This window comes from Nelumbo lutea, chromosome 8, assembly GCF_056320005.1.
Source record: "Nelumbo lutea isolate HS-2025 chromosome 8, American lotus-T2T, whole genome shotgun sequence".
Taxonomy (NCBI): domain Eukaryota; kingdom Viridiplantae; phylum Streptophyta; class Magnoliopsida; order Proteales; family Nelumbonaceae; genus Nelumbo; species Nelumbo lutea.
The window spans coordinates 6,388,511-6,405,408 of NC_142691.1; the positions used below are offsets into that span (position 1 = coordinate 6,388,511).

At 37.9% G+C, this 16,898-nt stretch overlaps 2 protein-coding genes across 2 annotated transcripts; one reads left to right on the forward strand and one right to left on the reverse strand.

Moving 5' to 3' along the window:
• The first annotated feature begins 542 nt into the window (after positions 1-542).
• LOC148842400 (uncharacterized) lies at positions 543-8,705 on the forward strand. Its single transcript, XM_088959741.1, has 3 exons — positions 543-689; positions 1,488-1,672; positions 8,332-8,705. Exons 2-3 carry the CDS (start codon positions 1,491-1,493, stop codon positions 8,516-8,518), a joined length of 369 nt encoding a protein of 122 aa, XP_088815867.1. The 5' UTR covers positions 543-689; positions 1,488-1,490; the 3' UTR covers positions 8,519-8,705.
• Positions 8,706-10,681: 1,976 nt separating this feature from the next.
• FC1 (ferrochelatase 1) lies at positions 10,682-15,456 on the reverse strand. Its single transcript, XM_088959743.1, has 9 exons — positions 15,061-15,456; positions 14,013-14,355; positions 13,781-13,924; positions 13,519-13,620; positions 12,381-12,484; positions 12,133-12,259; positions 11,829-11,981; positions 11,543-11,643; positions 10,682-11,268 (listed from the first exon to the last, which is right to left on the reverse strand). Exons 1-9 carry the CDS (start codon positions 15,144-15,146, stop codon positions 10,959-10,961), a joined length of 1,470 nt encoding a protein of 489 aa, XP_088815869.1. The 5' UTR covers positions 15,147-15,456; the 3' UTR covers positions 10,682-10,958.
• Positions 15,457-16,898: the final 1,442 nt, after the last annotated feature.

Consider the following 16,898-nt stretch of genomic DNA (forward strand, 5'->3'; position numbering starts at 1 on the left):
TAAATATAAAAAACCAACTAATCAAACCAGTGGTTAATCGATCGACTTCAATTCGATTTTAATCATTGATTCTTTAAAAACCGGCAATATTAATTCGGTTTAAAAAATAGGCCGATGATTCGGTTAAACTTTGAGCACCCCTACTTCACATTTATATATCTCATTGATAGTAAGATGCTTCCAATGCATGGATGAAAGCATCTTATGAGCACACCGTCCATTGTGAGGACGGTGTATGGACTAAATTTGTAAGGACTAAATCCAATTCCTGGTTAATCAGCCTCTTATTTCTGTTCAGTCTTGCTAATTACAGGAAAAAAAAAAAGTGTAGGAGATCCGGATCCGTGGGAAGCCCGGTTCGGGTCGCTCAATGGTCAATACATCCAAATCCAACACTTTTGTACGGATTGAATTCCAATCGCATTCTTTACTTTTCTATCACGAAGGAAATCGAAATGGACAAATAGCCCTAAGTTTTACTGTTAGCTGACCAAATTAACCCTTTCAGAAATAAAACTGCGATGATAAAAACTTTCTCGTTCCTCTAAAGACTAATCTTTACACTCCGACGATCAAAAGTAGTGCGGCTCGAGAGGCCATAGCTTCTCGTATCTGCATCTCCCAACGAGGCAACGACTAATCTTTAATATATACAACAATCAACGGAAGAAACAAAGGGAAAACAAAGGGTATCGCTCCCAACTCTATCAGATTTGAAATGCATTACCTAGTATTCTTCTGATATTTTCACCTAGGAGATTCATTACTCTTCTCTGAAATCTAGGGTTCTTTTCAATGTTCATCTGTTATTATGTTTAATCTCATGGGATTTGGATGTGCGTTTATTTGTCTAAGTTTAGTTTTCTAGCTGATGTTAAATGGAATGGCTGTTTCGTTTTTGTTTTCTTATTCAACTATTCTCTTGGATGTAATTTTTGCTTGGTTTGCATTTCTTCAATGTTTATGCTACATGGCCGGATCTGGTTTTGGTAATTGCATATGAGTGCTTGTTATTGAGGTCCTGAATCTCAAGAAAATAGAATCGATATTCTGTTGCTAGGGTTTGCTTAGTTTTTCATTCATTTTTGTGTACTATATCCTGTGATCTGTGAATTCAATTTTTGCTTGGTATCTCAAAATTGAGGCATTCATTTGTTGCATTGATTTGCCGTTCATTAACTGAAGAGTATTTTTATCTTGTAGAGGGGCATTTTGTACAAAATCGGAAGCTAAATTGATCAGATAATTCTAACTACTAACAAAATGTTGAAGTCAATATTGTTAGTTAAACGAGCAAAATATTTAACAAGATAAGTAATGAAGAGGATGTTTATGGCTTCTTTCTGGAATGGTATCCTATGTTATGATATCTGACTTGTAGAAATTGAAATACCTAAAATGCCTTTTTCTTTTCATTGTCTCAGCTTGCTAATTGATATATTGATAAATCGGTATACTTATTTGATTAAATGGCTTGATTTTTTAAGTTCATGGCATCAAAGTTACAACAGTTACAAACCAAGGCTGCTCAGGCATCACAGTTTGTTGCCAAGCATGGATGTGCTTACTACAAGCAATTGATGGAACAGAACAAGCAGTATGTTGTGGAACCTCCTACTGTGGAGAAATGCAATCTCCTTGCAAAACAACTATTTTACACTCGTCTTGCTAGGTTAGTTTCTTTTATTGGTAATCTAGCTTCTTTCTCCATCCCTTTGATTGCTTGGTTGTATGTAATCATCTTAGACCAATTCTGTAGTAGGAGTATTCCTGTTTTCTTGCCTTCCTTTATCTCTTTCTTTCTTGCCATTAATGTCTTATGGCTTGAATACTGCAGCATTGATGTTGCAAGTTGGCATATGAAATGTAACAATACTTTTCTTGTTTTTTGTGTTGCTTCATTAATTCACTGATTCACTCTATACATGGTATAAGAATATTTTACCGCCCTAACTTTGTAGTTCCACAATGCCTTTCATGTTAACCATGAGCAGTCATGATCTCAGATATGGTTGCAGCTTCTTCATAACAACTTATATTATAAGATCATTTTATGGATAATTTTATTCATCCGAATATAATTTGCATTTTATGTTCTTTGCCTAAGGCACTAGTTTGAAATTTCAACCTTTCTTGGTCTATTATGTTCTTTAAGTTCATTTTTCTTTTCATCTAGTATACATCCATTATTCTGCATCCTAGGCAGATCTTTTTTTTTTTTTAATTTTTAGACATTTTTTTATCAATAACAGGAACTTTTCATTAAGAAATATGCTTTAGATACAAAGGAGGGGAACTAAACTATCATAACTCCCCATGGATGCCAAAAGCCACCCAAAAAGAAAGTAAAAAACAGTTACAAATGAGCCTAGAATACAGAATCTCATTCACCCCTTGTCTGGCTAACCCATTGGCAAAGGATTTTGCATTTCTCTTTACTCAAGTACGTTTTACATCAATTCCCTTTGTCAAACACTTAAACTTTCTATTTTCGTTGCCGTAATTCCAGAGGTTCCTGTCTTTCTTTAACCAGTCTACTATCTCAGAATCTCCTATGATCAGCTTACTGATAGTCAGGTCTTTACCTCTGTTTTCCCCTTCCAAAGCCACCAGAACCTCAACCCTAAGAGAATCACCTATTCCAATTGGGCCTAAAAACAGAGCTATTACAATCCGTTGTTCATTCCTTGGTACCCCTCCCCCCCAATTCCAGAGGGCCCTGGATTTCCAATACTACTGCCATCAAAATTCAGCTTGATAAAGCCACTAGGGGGAGGAGTCCATAAAGGACTTGAGGTCTTCTCAGCTGGGACTGAACTTGCAATCTCTTTCCATTTTCTTAGCAAATCATCCACTGAAAAGTCTGTGAACAAATCTAGAGATTTCAGCAGTGTACCACCCTTATTGTGGATCACTTCTAGCACATTTCTAAGCTTCTCTCCCTGTGTGAAAAGATTCTTGAGTTTCTTTCTTCCGGTCTTCCCATATAGTCCAGCAAACAGCAGCCATTACACATTTCCACATAATCCTTCATCTTTTCGTTGGCCAGTTGAAGGAAGAAGAAGCAAACAAGCTTTGCACATTCAGTGGGGGATTCAACCTGGCCCAAGCAAAGAAGTAAACATTCCTAAATACCTTTTGCAAATTGGTAGGAGATTAATAAGTGGTAACCAGACTCACGATCAGCCTTGCAAAGAATACACCAATGAGAGGATACACATATATTGGGTCTCTTTCTTCGAAGCAAACCGCATGTGTTGAATCTTTCCAAGAAAGCTTCCCAACAAAAACTCCCAACCTTTGGTGGGAATGGGATAGGTTAACACCAAACTTCTTTAATAGGAAAGGACAAAGCAAAAGGATCAATCGATTGAGTTAGGGCTTTAAAGGATATACAAGTGAAAGAACCCGAAGGAGAGGGGGTCCAAATTCTGCTGTCCAGCTTTGTGGGGTCCAAGAAAAACCCATCAAGGATGCCCAAATGTGTCAAGGTACTGTCCAATTTTGTGTCCTTGATAGCTCTTCTCAAATCCAAGTTTCAACCAAACCCAAAAATCGAGTTAGAGGGTACAAGGAAAGTGGAAATAGGTTTATTTTTAAAGATAGAGATAGCAAATAGAGCTTGAAATTGGTCTTTCAAAGGAGAGTCGCTAACCCAAACTTGTTCCCAAAACTTAATGGGATTGCCTGAGTGCAAGTCATACCTTGGATTGCTTTCCAAGGTGATGCTCTTGTAGTCTTCGCTAGAATCCTAAGATCCCATCCATTATCTGCAAGCCCATGAATACTAGCTACTACCTTAGCCCAAAACTTTTCTTTTTCTAAAGGGAATCTCCATAGCCACTTTCCAAACAAAGCCAAGTTTCTCTTTTGAATATTCCTAATGCTAATTCCTCCATACCTCTTCTACTCACCACCACCCACCCAACCCTATGGTTCTTTTTCTCCTCCCCTGGTTCCTAAAGAAAGTCTCTCATTAGTTTTTCCAACTTGCTAACTACCCCTATTGGAATCTTGAAAATTGACAAAAAATAAATAGGCAAGTTAGTTAGTGTAGACCTAATCAGGTGATTCTTCTTCCAAGAGATAAATAAATTTTCTTTCATGAGGCAAGTCTCTTAAAAATCTCTCCACGACTGGATTCCAAAAACTTCTTTTCTAAGGATTATCTCCTAGGGGCAGACCTAGGTATTTTAGAGGCCAATTAGATACCCGCACATTTGAGAATGTCCGTGTAGTCAAATATCTCCCCTTCTCTCATATTGATTCCCACTGTACAACTTTTCTCAAAGTTCACCTTTCAGGTTTAACATTTGTTCAAAAAGTTGTATTGCGAGTTTCAGATTCCTAATCCAATTCAGGTTCCCACCACAGAAAAAGTATCATATCGTCTGCAAATTGCAAGTGAGCGGTATGTCCTCCTTGCCTATTCTTAGCCTCTTACTAAAACCTAGAATCTGCTCTAGAAATCAGTTTCCCCAAGACATTTGCAACTAAGGTAAACAAAAAAGGAGAAAGAGGGTCTCCTTGTCTTATTCCTCTCAATATCGGGAAGAAATCCACCACTGTCCCATTTACCAAAATAGAGTAGTGACAAGTCCTAACACACCCCATTGCCCATTTGCACTGTTTATCTCCAAACCCAAAATTACCCTATCACCCATTTGCACAATTTATCTCCAAACCCAACATTAATCATCACCTCCAGCAAAAAGGACCAATCTACGAGATCATAAGCTTTTTCTAGATCCAACTTGCACACTGCTCCCTTTTCCCATGACTTATTGAAATCCCCCACACTTTCATTTGTTATTAGAATTTGATCAGCTATCTGCCTTTCCCTTACAAAAGCTCCTTGGTTATAAGCTATAAGGGTAGGAGCACCTACCTAATCCAAAGGGACTACACTTTTGCAATAATCTTGTACAAACTATTCACCAAACAATTGGTCTATAGTCTCTTGGATGGGTAGCTTCTCTCTTCCTGGGAACCAAAGCAATGAAGGTGGAATTCAGCCTAGGGTTAATGCACTCCTCTTCTATGAAACTCATCGAACACAAACATTAGATCCTCTTTCAATATCTCCCAACAATCCTGATAATATGCCATCATGAATCCATCTAGGCCTGGTGCTTTTGATATGTCCATGGAAAACACTGCTTCCTTTATTTCTTCCAACTCAAATCTTCTCTCTAACCATTTTTTTTATAGAAAACTGCAACTTTCATTGATGATTTTAAATAAAAATTACAGTTATCACCATCCATAGGAAGGATGGAAAACCAGAACAAAAAACCTTACAAACAAGCCCAAAACAAAGCCTCCCTAATGACTCCTTGCTTAGTTAAAGCATCAGGCATTCCATTTGCTGACCCTTTTACCCATTTAAATTGCACCCCAATCTCCCTTGCTAAGCTAGTATTCTTTTTTTAGAGGCTGTCTAAGTGACCGTACTCCCAAGTTTCTAGATTGCATCCACCCTATTACCAGCTTGGTGTCTCCTTCCACTTCTAAGTGCTGCATTCTCCATTGTTTCACTAACCTGAGGCCTTGGAGTAAGGCCATAACTTCTGCCCTTAAGGAATCTCCCACCCCAATCGGGCCCGAGTAAAGGGCCACGACTCTTCCTTCCTCATTTCTGAAGACACCCCAAACTCTTCTCTCTAACCATTCCCTAGCCTCTCTTCCTAAACTTTGGCCATTCCATCCCCTCTAGCCACACCCTATCACTTAAAGACCTTCTAAAGATAGATTTGAAGTGATTCACAAAGGCCCTAGCAATCTCACTCTAATGGGATATGGTTGATCCATCAATTTCTAACATTGAGATGGAATTTTTTTCCTCCTACCATTTGGTGGAATGACAGTGTATCATGAGAGGATGTTGAAGCTGAGAATGAAGACTTACTTTTCTTCACGGCTTATCTGGTTGCTATTGACTAAAGAAGGTTGATGTAGGACAGGTAGGAGTGTTCCATTAAATCATCTCTGACACTCAAAGTAGGTTTATGCCATAGTCTGGAAAGAAATCCAACAAAATGAAGGCTAAAAACAGGTTTTCAAAAAAGACGGTCTGGCTGTTAGAACTTAGAACTTAGAGGGCACCAGAGAGAGCAGAGACTAAGGGTCCATTTGGTTCACAGTTGGAATCAGTCTATTCCCCTCACCTTTTGGTTCAGACCAGAATTGGAATCAGAATCAGAATTGGCTGGAATGGAATTTCATTCCCAGGGGAGGGGAAGGAATGGTCATTCCCCCAGGGGGGGGAATGGCCATTCCACCAGGAATGGGATGGGATTCCAATTCCGCCCAACCAAACAGTTGGAATCGGAATGGACCGTTCATATTCCGATTCTGGACCCCAATTCCTGCAAACCAAATGGACTCCAAGAGTGGAGAATAGAGAGAGTATAGAATAAGAGTAGACGAGAATGGCTACGCTATAATAGAAAAACAAGAGAATAAAAAGGGACAAACAGTTGTAATTGGGGCTGTCAATGGACCGGATATTGGTCCAATCTGATCCGATCTAATATGAGTCCATTATGGATGGACCATGTCCAATCTAATCCGATGAATACTTTGGACCAATTTGGACTGGTCCAATTCAAATGTCTGGACCATCCAAACTGTTCAAATTGATTTTAATTTAGATTGGGTCCAATCCAAACCTGGTCCATTAACACGTGTACTCTTATCTTATGTCAATGGACCAGATATTGATTCAATCCGACTTACTCCAATATGAATCCATTACAAATGAACCATGGCCAATCCAATCCAGTAAATACTTTGGACCATTAAGTCTGGACTGGTCCAATTCAACATGTCTTATTGGTCCATCCAATCCATTCAAATTGATTTTGATTTGGACAGGGTCCAATGAAACGGTCTATTGACACCCCTAGCTCTCATCACTAGAGAGAGACATATGGGTAGGGCTGTCAGTGACGCAAAGGTTTGATACCTGATTCAAAATCCAATCCAATTAAAATCGGAGTCCCATTAATATCTGTGTGTGCAATATAATTATGCATATATGCAGACGTTATATACAATTATATAAAGTTTATAACTAATAAATTGAATAATTTATATTTATATAAATTTATTATATATGTACAAGTTAAAAGGTAAATAATTATTTTGAACTTTTTTTTTTCATTTTAGGAACAATAATTTGGACTGGATCAAATCTGATCCGAGTTGAACATATTGGGTTTCAGATTGGATTCGGACTCAATGTTATGTTAATTGGATCAATGTAGCCGGATCCAATCGAAATCTGACCTGATCGCGGCCCCATGGGATAAAAACCAACAACTTGAAATTATCAAAATGAAATTCTATTCCATTCATCACTAACAATTGGATACATCCTCCTCATTTGGATTGGAGTTACTTAATGAGGAGGTAAGTTCCTTGACATTGGTCACCTTTTTTAGATTTTTTTTTAATGAGCAAGCACTCTATTTGTCAATGCATTACCTAGGTAATGCCTAGGCAACAAGGCACCCCTGGTGGTGAAGTGCATAGCCTGAATGCCATGCATATCAGAAAGGCACCCACCTAGGCGACAAAATCACAAATCAGGTGCCTTATTGTATATTGCTGCATCTTTTTGGTTTGTGTACTGCCACAATCTATCATTATTTGTGTTTTGTTTTAGGGTTTTACTATTAAAAGTTAAAACATAAAGGATCCAAGGGTTTTAGGGAAGAGAGAGAGAGAGATGGCAATTTGAACATGTTCTTGGTTGGATGGCATTGCCTTCGCTTGTCTGGTTAAATCTCAAAGGGGTCAAGGGCCCCTATTCTTGTTGAAAGCCAGCTAATCACCACCCAACAGTCCCCTTACACAATCAGTTCATTCCGTCCTTGTAAAAATGACAGTATCAGGATGTTTTTCTGTTTTTGACTAATTGTATCAACTATCAAGATGTATGATAGTATTCAAATAAATGCTCATCTTTGTAATGTTTTGGTAACATAAATAGTTGTTCTTTAGTATCTATAGAATGTTCAGTGGTACAAAGTAGCACTTATGCAGGTACTTTGCTTCAGCTAGACAATAAAATCAAGGTTCAAAGTATTGATACATAAAATATGCATTAGTTTTTGGATCACCGATATTCCATATATTAAGGGATGGCTGATTTTATTTGTTTTAACTGTTGTAACTTCATGTGACATGCACTGATAAAATGCCAACAAAAAAGGAGTTTTATTTGAATTAAAACGCATGATATGCAAGAGAGTATCTATACTTTGAACCTTGTGTTGGTCATGCTTTGTATGCTTTATCTGTCTGACATACTGTTAAACTTTACAGTATCCCCAGCCGTTATGAGTCATTCTGGAAAGAACTTGACTGTGTCAAGCACCTTTGGAAGAACAGGCAGGAGCTGAAAGTCGAGGATGCTGGAATAGCTGCTCTATTCGGGCTGGAATGTTATGCCTGGTACTGTGCCGGTGAGATTGTGGGGAGAGGATTTACATTCACCGGCTATTATCCCTAAGGAGCAGACACCTTAGGGAAAAAAACTTCTTGTCGGTCATATTGTTTCTCATCAATAGGGTGGTTTAAGTAACTTGTTTCTACATGCAAAATTTTGTTTTTCTGCAAAAGTTTTGAAGCTGACCAGTCAGCGAGACAAGTGTGGTAGCCTTAATAAACTCCAAATTGGTAGAATTCTATTTACCTCATCTGTGAACTGCATTGCTTTCTGATTTCTATCTGAAATTGCTTTGTCAACGATTTTTATTTCATACGTTGTTTTAGATGGATTGGGGGTATTGTTGCATTGGTAAAATCTTGGGTTGATAAGCATGACTGCATGAGAATGTGGGTTCAAGATTTCGAGTCTGGGAGTGGTCACTTGTGCAAGAAAAATGCCCAAGTATGCATAGGAGGGGTCCTTGCCTGCATAAAGTAGGACAACCATACGAGTTCTTTCTGGATGGTACCTGTATCTTATGATCCCTTGTAACAGGATATGCATCTATGGAAGGTTATAAAATCGTGATTTGTTGATAGGGTGATGGCAAATCATCCTTGGCAGAACGACACATTGTGGAACTTTGGATAAATTTGTTGAACTGGAGCTTAACCTGGAGGCTCGTTGAATGGGATGTGCAGCTTGGATTTTGACTCCAATGAAACAACTCAAGAAAGAATCCGAGAATGTGCCACCCAAAAGTTCTAGCAATAATGTTAGCCTTGGAAGGATTTTTTGTACTAATAAGGTTGTCGACTCATTCTTCCCTTTGCCATGGAGGTTTTGGGTTTCTACCTTATCGCGATTAAACTCGTAAGTAGTAAGAGCAGTTGGAGCTTAGAACTTAAAAGTCTGATTCTGCTCCAATTGTGTTGGTGTTGTTCTGAAGCGGCATTTGACAGTATTTAGGGCTCGTTTGGTTTGGGAGGGGTCTGGAATTGAAATCGGAATGGGCTGAACTTTTTAGTTGGGTGGAATTGGAATTCCATTCCCATTCCTGGTGGAATGCCATTAGCTGTTGGGACTGACCATTGAGATTCTTGGGCCACCTGGTAAGAGGCAGAATTGGAATGGCTGTTGACTGACTTTTGGAACACTCAGTTGGGACTAGATCCAAACTCCACGGTCAGACTGTTTGACCTAGGGCCATTCACAATGACAACCAAACCGGTTTGGTCAGTTTTTAAAAGGTATTGGTCAGTTTTGAGTTCTTAAGCTAGAATAAACCGAGAGTTCTGTTCAGTTTGTAGTTTTTACATGTGAAAATCGAAACTGATCCAATTCAACTTGAACACATGTTTACGTGAGGTTTAGTTAACTCGTTTTTCTATTTATGATAGCTCTCTGTATTATTTATGAAAGTTTGTAAGTCAAGTCTACTAGCCCTTAGACATGATAGGATGTGCAGTATGAGGTTTCAGCTTTTGAGATGTATTTATGACAGATCAGATAAAAGTTTCTTTGAGTTATTAGCCTAAATCCAACCAAAACAAAAAGATCTCAGTTCGGTTGAGACCAAACCACCTGATAATCCTTATTACAAATCAGTTTTATGGATCTTCCGGTCGGTTTCTGTTATCATAACAATCAACCTGAGCTATTCAGTTAGGTTGACACAATTGCATGCAACCGAACCGACCCGACCTGTGTACAACCCTAATTTGACGCATGACTCGGTGACAAAAACTGTTTTAAGTTTGTTCAGGTTTGACCACTGATGACCATGATGAACCTTCCATATTGATCTATAAAATATCTTCAAATATTGAACCATCACAAGATCATTACTATTAGATCTCTACTGCCTTTCCCTCCTGAAAGTACTTTATTTGCAGCAAGGCCTAAATTCATTTTGAGAGAATGACTAATCAGCCCAGCTCAGAATTCTTAGCCCTACCGTATAGAGGGATGAATCCTGACGTCCTTGCTTGGTACGTATATGTTTGGTAAATAGTGAATGTATGGTACGTATATGTTTGTAATTTCAAAATTCTGCATTGGGCCGCAGTGTGCTGCTCCCATTCATCAGACGTCCTTGCTTGGTACGTATATGTTTGGTAAATAGTGAATGTATGGTATAATGATGTAATCTTTTCGTATTTGAAGATATTTATCAAAAATATCAAAAATAAGGAAAAACAAAGAAAAGAAAGATTGAGGCCAACAGAGCACACCAAGCCAAAATGATAATGCACAATATAAGTTCACTAGGTTCACCCAGAACATTGATCCATTCATTACAAAGATTCTTTAGGAGAAAATTTCTTTACATTTTCAGGTGTAAAGGTATTATTCCTTACAAAGTAATTCCTAATAGTATAGCATCTTTCCCGGTGAAAGGGAAAAAAAATAATGCATCTTCAGGATGCCAATTTGATTAGTTAGCTATTAGATCTAAATAACACCGAAGGAACTGTAGTATGAACAGAACCTCACAATGACTGCTGTATCAAAATCGTCTTTAGAGGAATTGCCTGAATGCTGAGATAAGTTTTGGTGACAACAATAAAAAGAATGCTAAGATCGAACCAAAAAACATGTTGATTGCATATTTGACTGGATCCTCGGTATCGTCTTCAGATGTGCTTGTGGTAGACATGGTTGTGGCTGAAGGTAGAGCTTCAAGCACAGCATCTGCTAAATCAGAGATGAAGGAAGAAGTACAACCCAGAGCAGGGACTCGACCCCAATTTTCAATGCCAGATTCAAGTGCCAAGTGCTTGTACTCCATATCAATCTCTTCCAGAGTCTCTATATGCTCGCTTACAAAACTGAATACCGAAATAGGCAGTCCAAATGTTAAAAGAGAGCAGACTAAAATCTTCACTTGAAAGCTAAAAATCAAGAACTGAGACCTTTTGGCTATATGCCTTCTATCCAGATTTCAATTTTATCAACAATTTGTACTATACTTAGAAGCCTACCATCTTAAATACCAGAATCAATTTCAACAGGATATGAAATTACATAAACCTACCATCTTAAAACTGGTGACTTACAGAATTTAGAGCAGTTCTTTATGACAGAATGACAAAAAAATCATACCTTACAGGGACAGCCAGGAGACTTTTTACACCTTTCTGACCAAGATCAACAAGAACTTCATCGGTATAGGGCTTCAACCACTGTACAGGCCCAACTCGGCTCTGGCAATATAGAAGTGGAGAGTTATGTCATCTTAAAAACAATTTGGTATCAGATCTTAGAAAAAAGAAAAAACATAAACAAACAAGGAGTATTCAGATCAGGTTCGCTGTTAGACAGCATTTAGAAAAGGGTACAAACCCTGAAAATTAGGTTTAAATGGTAAGAAGATAGATCTTAAACCCACCTGATAAGCAAGAGTATGATCATTATTAGTTCCCCTAGATTTCAACTCTTGCATGATCAAGCTGATGCACTCCTCCATCTGATCTCTGTATGGATCTCCTGCCTCTTCAACATAGCTAACCGGCACCCCATGTGCACTGAAGAATATCATCACCTATCATTTTACTACAGAATATGAGAAACTCATTCGCAGGAAAGGAAAAAAGAGGCAACAAACAAAAAGAAATAACAATTGTAATTGCCACTGATATATGCACCAGAAGACCATGTAATTACAATAAACTTAAAAAAGAAAAAATAATTACTTCTTCAGGCTTGGAGAAACTCTGCAGTTCCTTCTCTATTAAGTTAGCCATTGATTTGATATAACCTTCTCGTTGATACCATGACTTTATAATAGAGACTGGGAGCCTTGACAGATAAGGGTCTTCCCTGACAAATTGCCCAATTTGAGTTGAGTCAACCAAGGTGAACCAGAATATAAATATCCCATTAAAATCTCTCTCTCAAAAAAGGAAGTTTTAAGACTGAAACAGGTATGCAAGTTTTCTACCTGAAGATACTTTGGAGAAGGCGAATGCTTGACCCACTTGTAGAAATGGAGAACTGAGGATAAAGTGGCAACACAACAAGCCTTGTAATGCTGTCCTTCTTGATCTGTCAACAGAAGTGCAAATATGCCTATTAATGATGATTAAGCTAATTTTTAGGTGTAAATAAATTATTCAATTGAAGAATGGCTCAATAATAGGACCAAAAACACCATAGATGCATGAAAAACAAGTGAAATTAGAGCCACTTTGTAGTTACACAAATACAGTAAAAATCTATAGGTAGAATGATTCAATCCAGTAGGAATAATTTATATATCAATCAAATTACAAAAAAAAAAAAAAAGAATGGCAAGACACAGTTGCTATGTAAATAAAGGTCATTGAAATGCAACCACAACTTTGGCTGAAAAAGGATAGTCTTGGACTTTGGAATTACAGTAATGAAAAGACGAAATTCAAGTGGCTGACTAAGGACATGGAAATCCAATACAAATGGGTAAAAAGAAGTGCGAACTCTTTGGCAGATGGTCTAGCTAGACAAGGGGTGAACAGACATTCTATTTTTTGGGCTGTCTTGTAATTGTTGTTCTTTTGATGCTTAATGGTTGTTCTTGGGAGCTAAGATTGTTTAGCCCCCTTGCCCTGTAATTTTCTCATATTTTTAATATTAATTCAATCCACAGTTATTGATCGAAAAAAAAAATGCAACCACAACTTTGTTCTACTCTGCTTAATGCTGCAGAGAATAAAAGTTCTGCTGAAGTAGCCAAAGGGCTCCTAAGAATTTCAAATAAGGAGGTAGCATGTTGCAAGGAATGCTGACTGGCACAACAGTGGTGGAAGTAACTCAGCATTTTATTTCAATTTTAGCACTCATCATGGTTGATCCAAATGGGTATTATAGCAGAATTATATACTACATGAAATCGGACTCTGCAATCCCAAATTCCAATACAATAAGAAGCATAGACATGATATGAATCAGAAGAAAAGAGAATAGAATTGTTCAACACAATGTGGCAATGTTTCAATCATAATTATTCTGAGAAACTACCAAGAACATCAGGATTTACAAAGAAATTGAATGTCAAATAAATCTAAGATGATGAAGAAAACAAAGAGACCATAGAAGTTCACCTGATGAACTGCTTCCTCAGTAAAAGGATGCCAGTATCTCATCCCAACATATACATTTACAGGCATTTCCTTTTCTTCCAAAGCCATTTTCAGTGCATGTGCCTGGACAAAATTTTCAAATCAAATAAATGAACCAGAGAAGTAGAAGTGTAAAACATTTCCCTAACTGGAATATAGCCATTATTACTTATTTTTATAAGAGAAAAGGCAACAAACAACACACTTAATTATTTTCTGACAGCCTGACAGAAGGGTGTCTTACCTGCTCATCTGTTATTTTCCGCAAGGGTGAGCCACCCCCTATTGCTGCATACCCTTCTTTACTTTTTGGAGCTCTAAGAACTGAAATTAGTTGTGCCAAGGGCCGTTGAAGAAACCGGAATGGCCTGGGAAGTCGTATAATATCCTGTCACAATAAGTAGAATTGCAACATTATTCCTGAACTTCTCAACACAATAAGTTTCAGGTATATAATGAATACGTGGATAACCTACTGGATCTGCAAATAAGTTGAACAAAAATGGTTGAACATCTTGAAGCGTTTCTGGTCCCCCAAGGTTCAGAAGCAGCACCCCCACCCTTTCTGTTGCAGCATGTGAAGGAGATACTAAAGCATGTTCCCCAAATGTGCATACTCCAGCAGAGCAAAATGTTTGACCAACTAGGCTTCTCTTCTGTACAGAAGCACCCAAATATGACCCGGAAACTCCATTCCTTCCATCAGAAAAATTACGAGATGAAATGGAGGACGCCTGGAATGAGAAATCTTGATGATCTCGCAATCCTTCAGATGAACAGCAGTTAATGGATAAGAAAGACTTGGAAGCAGGGCATGATCTGTGACAGAAATTCCATAATGATATTTCAGAAGACAGACAATAGGCCATCCAGCAGCTAAAAACATAAAGTTCCTAATTGCTAACTTGACTTGATGCAGGATGGGGGTGCAGAATGACATCGAAATTAGTATTTTCCGGAATTATACTAAGGGAAAATTTGATTTAATTAGTAGTCCATAACAGTCATTCCACAGATCCTCCTTCTTAACCAACTACAAAACATGCAAAGGCAAAAAGCACTAATAGTACTTAGGTTATCAAATTGGAACAACGGAGTAAGTAGAAAAAAAACTCCTGAGAAGGTATTAGACCCAAAATCCTTGCCGTAAGTGCACCTTACGGACTTGCTTCTGAGGGCCATCTTTGGCAGGGTATAAATTACAAATTATTAACGATTTGTTATGAAATTCTCGTAAAAAGGAAAAAACAAAGATAACAAAGCAAAAGCGTCATATAAACATTAGATTTCACAAGAATCGTTAGATGGTGGTGGTGGTGATAAGGGTGGAAATCTGTGGAATATATAAAAGAAGCACGATAAGTGATCAAATAAATTCCATCTACGTTGCGTATCGTAATAGGAAACGCACCCTAAGTCCTATCTATCAAATTAAGTAAATTCGATGGATAGACCATTTATTAGGATCTAAAATGTCAACTAAAATCTAGATAAATGACTTCGAAGAGGTCAGTAGATGCTTACATGGAGATATTATGATTTGCACTGCGAAGACGCGAACCAGAAACCTTCACATGGGGAAGAACAGCAGAGTTTGCAGTCGCAGCCATAGCCAGGATCCCAAAAAGAAAAATACAGAGAGAGAAACCTAAAGTGAAGAAGTGGAAAGAAAAAAAAAAATGGTTAGGGTTTCGCAATTCAAGGGCTTTGGAGGAGGAAGAGGAAAGGAGGGTCGAGAGTCAAAGCATGAAATTCAGCGAAATAAAAAAGAAGGCCGCGCCACCTTCCCAATTCCCACAGAGAACGAGTTGTTTTGTTGTTCAACTGAGACTCGGCAAAGCCAACGACCGAACCAACAACCCCTAACCACTTTCCAAGAAATGGGAAAGTGGGGCCTTCCTTTCTCTCTCCAATCTCCACGTTTTCCTTTGTACCCGAAATGGTTTCTTTCACTATTCTCTCCCTCTATCGGTAAAAAACATGGCCACGTCACCCATGCAGCCATGCTATAATGTGAACTGTGAAGTTTAAGATTCTCTTAAGCGCAGGTGACGCGGCTTCGTTATTCACCGTCCAAGGAACCTTCCGCTGCGTTGTTAGCCGCGCTATTTATTACGAATTAATCGTTCCATTCTATTGCTACCTACAAGTCGGAGATGTTCGTGATGTGCGGCTGTAGTCTTATATGCGTAGGTTATCCGGACCGGCTACCATGTTCAGCGAGGGCCATTTGACTGAATCATTGATTAGACCTGGCAATTGGGTTGGGTGGGTCGGTTCGGGTTGGGTTAAGGTATTTTGGGTTGCTTTTCGAGTTGAATTGTCAAATGCTAGATCCTAACCTTAAATGTTCGGGTTAGGGTTGACCATGGGTCAATTCGAGTCATCACAAAAAATAATTAAAATTTAAAAAATTAAAGAAAATTTGCATAAAAAATGTTAAAATTAAAAGAATTAACTTTAAAATTTCAAATATAAAATAAAAAACTTGAACATTTAACAATTTAAAGAGTAAACAATAAAAAGTAAAGACTAAATAGAAAAAAAATTAAAGATCAGAAACTTCTAACAATGCATAAATAATCCCAATTAAACTTGACAATCGGGTTGACCCATGACTCAACCCAACCCAACCCAAACTTTTTCAGGTTGAATCAGATCTGGTCACTTTCATATTCAGATAGCTAAATATGAGACGCTAACCCTCTTTTTTCGGGTTGGGTTGAGTCGGATTCACGGATTGGGTTGATCAATAGTTTTGAAAGTATAAACATCTAATGCAAATATAAGCGTGTGATGCGGGTTATGTCACCAATCACGAATGAATGCATTTTAGTGTTTCAAAGCTTATGATACACAAAAGGACACGGTATTGCTGGAGCTTTAACCAATTAAAAAACACTCGGGATGAATACCACCTCACTGGTCACCTCATCTATGAAATTAGTTTATTCGCCTTAAACTTTTTTTCTGGTATCATATGTAGCAATAAGGGCAATGATGTGTGTAAAAATATTAATTTGAATATCTTTGCACGGTTCATTGGTGAATCATGTCCTTCGCATTCTATTAATCTGTAATAGAAAGAGGAAAGAAGGAAGGTGAGGGTCTCTTCGGATCTCACACTTACCTTAAATTCATAAAATGTATTTATGGTATCTTGAACTTTCAAATTATGTCTATTAGGTCTCTATCGTTAGGGTTGCGTCAAGTCAATCACTGAACTTCAAAACATGTTTTATGGTATCTTGAACTTTCAAATTATGTCTATTAGGTCTCTATCGTTAATTAACCTTCAGTTAATATTGTCACATGACATCGGATATGCATTAAATAATTTCAAAATGGCAAAATTATCCTTA

What these genes read in the sequence shown, in the direction of transcription:
- LOC148842400 (XM_088959741.1), top strand. Translation starts at nt 1,491, where the DNA reads ATGGCATCAAAGTTACAACAGTTACAAACCAAGGCTGCTCAGGCATCA. An exon ending in TTTTACACTCGTCTTGCTAG is followed by an intron (nt 1,673 to 8,331) that starts GTTAGTTTCTTT and finishes TAAACTTTACAG; the next exon opens with TATCCCCAGCCGTTATGAGT.
- FC1 (XM_088959743.1), bottom strand. Translation starts at nt 15,146, where the DNA reads ATGGCTGCGACTGCAAACTCTGCTGTTCTTCCCCATGTGAAGGTTTCT. An exon ending in TCAACTTATTTGCAGATCCA is followed by an intron (nt 13,925 to 14,012) that starts GTAGGTTATCCA and finishes TTATTGTGACAG; the next exon opens with GATATTATACGACTTCCCAG. An exon ending in CTGAGGAAGCAGTTCATCAG is followed by an intron (nt 12,485 to 13,518) that starts GTGAACTTCTAT and finishes TTCTGTTGACAG; the next exon opens with ATCAAGAAGGACAGCATTAC.